Here is a 1452-nt window from a genome sequence, read left to right on the forward strand (position 1 = left end):
AGAGAGAGAGGAGAGAGAGAGCGCTGAGCTACAAGGGGTAGTGTGTCAAATGGTACAGTTTATGGCGTCTTGCATGTGCGGGAAGGCGCACATGGACGGGAGAAGTAAAATACTTTACGGATTGTTGATAGAACTGTATGATCACTGTCTTCGTGAGCTGTCGATCGGAGCAAATGGCAGTGCCTGCTTCGTGGCCATGCTGCCCCGCGTGGGCTGGTGGGAGGCTGCTGTGTTGGATGCGCGTCAACTTGATCGAATCATCTTGTTTGGGATGGATATGCGGTCACCTCATCGGCTCAAAGCTTAGAGAGAGCAGGCCATAAGCCTTGCCAACACCGCACTGATTGACCCCGTTTTTCCACTTTGTCTCGATTTGGGTCTTTTTTTAGATTGGAGTTGGAGCAGGAGCATTCGAGTCCAGTAGCATGTCTGTCGCGCCCAACAAGACGGTGGTGGCCGAGGCCAACAAGCAGTTGCAGGCCATGCACACTCTAATGCAGGTTGGTTCTGTGGGCCCTGCATTCTGGGCCCGTGGGCGTTGACCTGTTTTGTCATGCTCCCTTCTTTGCAAGTGGGACGGAGCTGACTGTACTGCGAACTGAGCGGGGACCTTGCCTCTCTCGAGCGTGCGGCAATTTGAGTGGCTCATGTGCACGTGCATGGATGTGCTGGTACGCTGGCGTGACCTTTTCTTTTGCAGGAACAAGAGGCTGGCTTCGCCACGGTTTTGCAAGAAAAGGATGCAGAAATTGTAGGTTGACACGACAAGCTCTCGTGATTTTTCAATGGCCACGCCGCTCACTGTGCTGGGCGGTCTGCACTCACCGTCCAGGATACCCTGCGATATGCAATGAGCGACATGAAGAAACAGCTCAGGGAGCTGCTGGCCAACGAGGAGCAGCTCAAGGCTGAGGCAGAGCATGCACGACAGCAGCGTGACAAACTAGCTGCCGCTCTTCGTCACATTAGCAGCGAGGCCCTCGCGGCTGCCACAGCTCATACCGAAGAGCTTGGCACTGGCTTGAGCCTTGGGCAGAGTGAAACTGTGACTTCTCGCAATGGTGAGGAGGAATAGAATCCGAGAGCGTTGACGTTACACCTCCCAGGCCAGGCACCCTCCCTTCCAAGAAAGCTCCTCTCCCTATTTTTTTTCTTCCTCTTTTAATACTTCTTGCAGTTTGTGGTTTCTACTTTTTGCCAGTCCGGCTGAGCCGACAGGCAGGGTCGACCATTTTTTTATGCCATTTCCTTTTCTTTTTTTTTTTTCTCCTGCTGTGATCCCCCACCCTTCCTCTTTTTTTTTTTTTTTTTAAATACAGTTCCCAGTTCAACCCCAATTCGACAGCCTTTACGCCCATCAGTCATTGATGCGATTCATCATCGCGATCGTGTGTGTCTCAGCTTGCGTGCTGGTGGGACCGGCAACAGTGTGACCTGAGAAAACCCACTGTA

General features: G+C 52.5%; 1 protein-coding gene across 1 annotated transcript; it reads left to right on the forward strand.

Moving 5' to 3' along the window:
* Nucleotides 1-173: 173 nt before the first annotated feature.
* MONBRDRAFT_34659 (uncharacterized protein) lies at nucleotides 174-1075 on the forward strand (the record flags this gene model as incomplete). The annotated part of the gene is made up of 4 exons (XM_001750612.1): nucleotides 174-242; nucleotides 390-500; nucleotides 701-751; nucleotides 833-1075. The coding sequence occupies 4 exons, from the start codon at nucleotides 174-176 to the stop codon at nucleotides 1073-1075; spliced, it is 474 nt and encodes a 157-aa protein (XP_001750664.1).
* Nucleotides 1076-1452: the final 377 nt, after the last annotated feature.

The sequence above is a fragment of the Monosiga brevicollis genome, genomic scaffold (assembly GCF_000002865.3).
Source record: "Monosiga brevicollis MX1 MONBRscaffold_45 genomic scaffold, whole genome shotgun sequence".
NCBI lineage: Eukaryota > Choanoflagellata > Craspedida > Salpingoecidae > Monosiga > Monosiga brevicollis.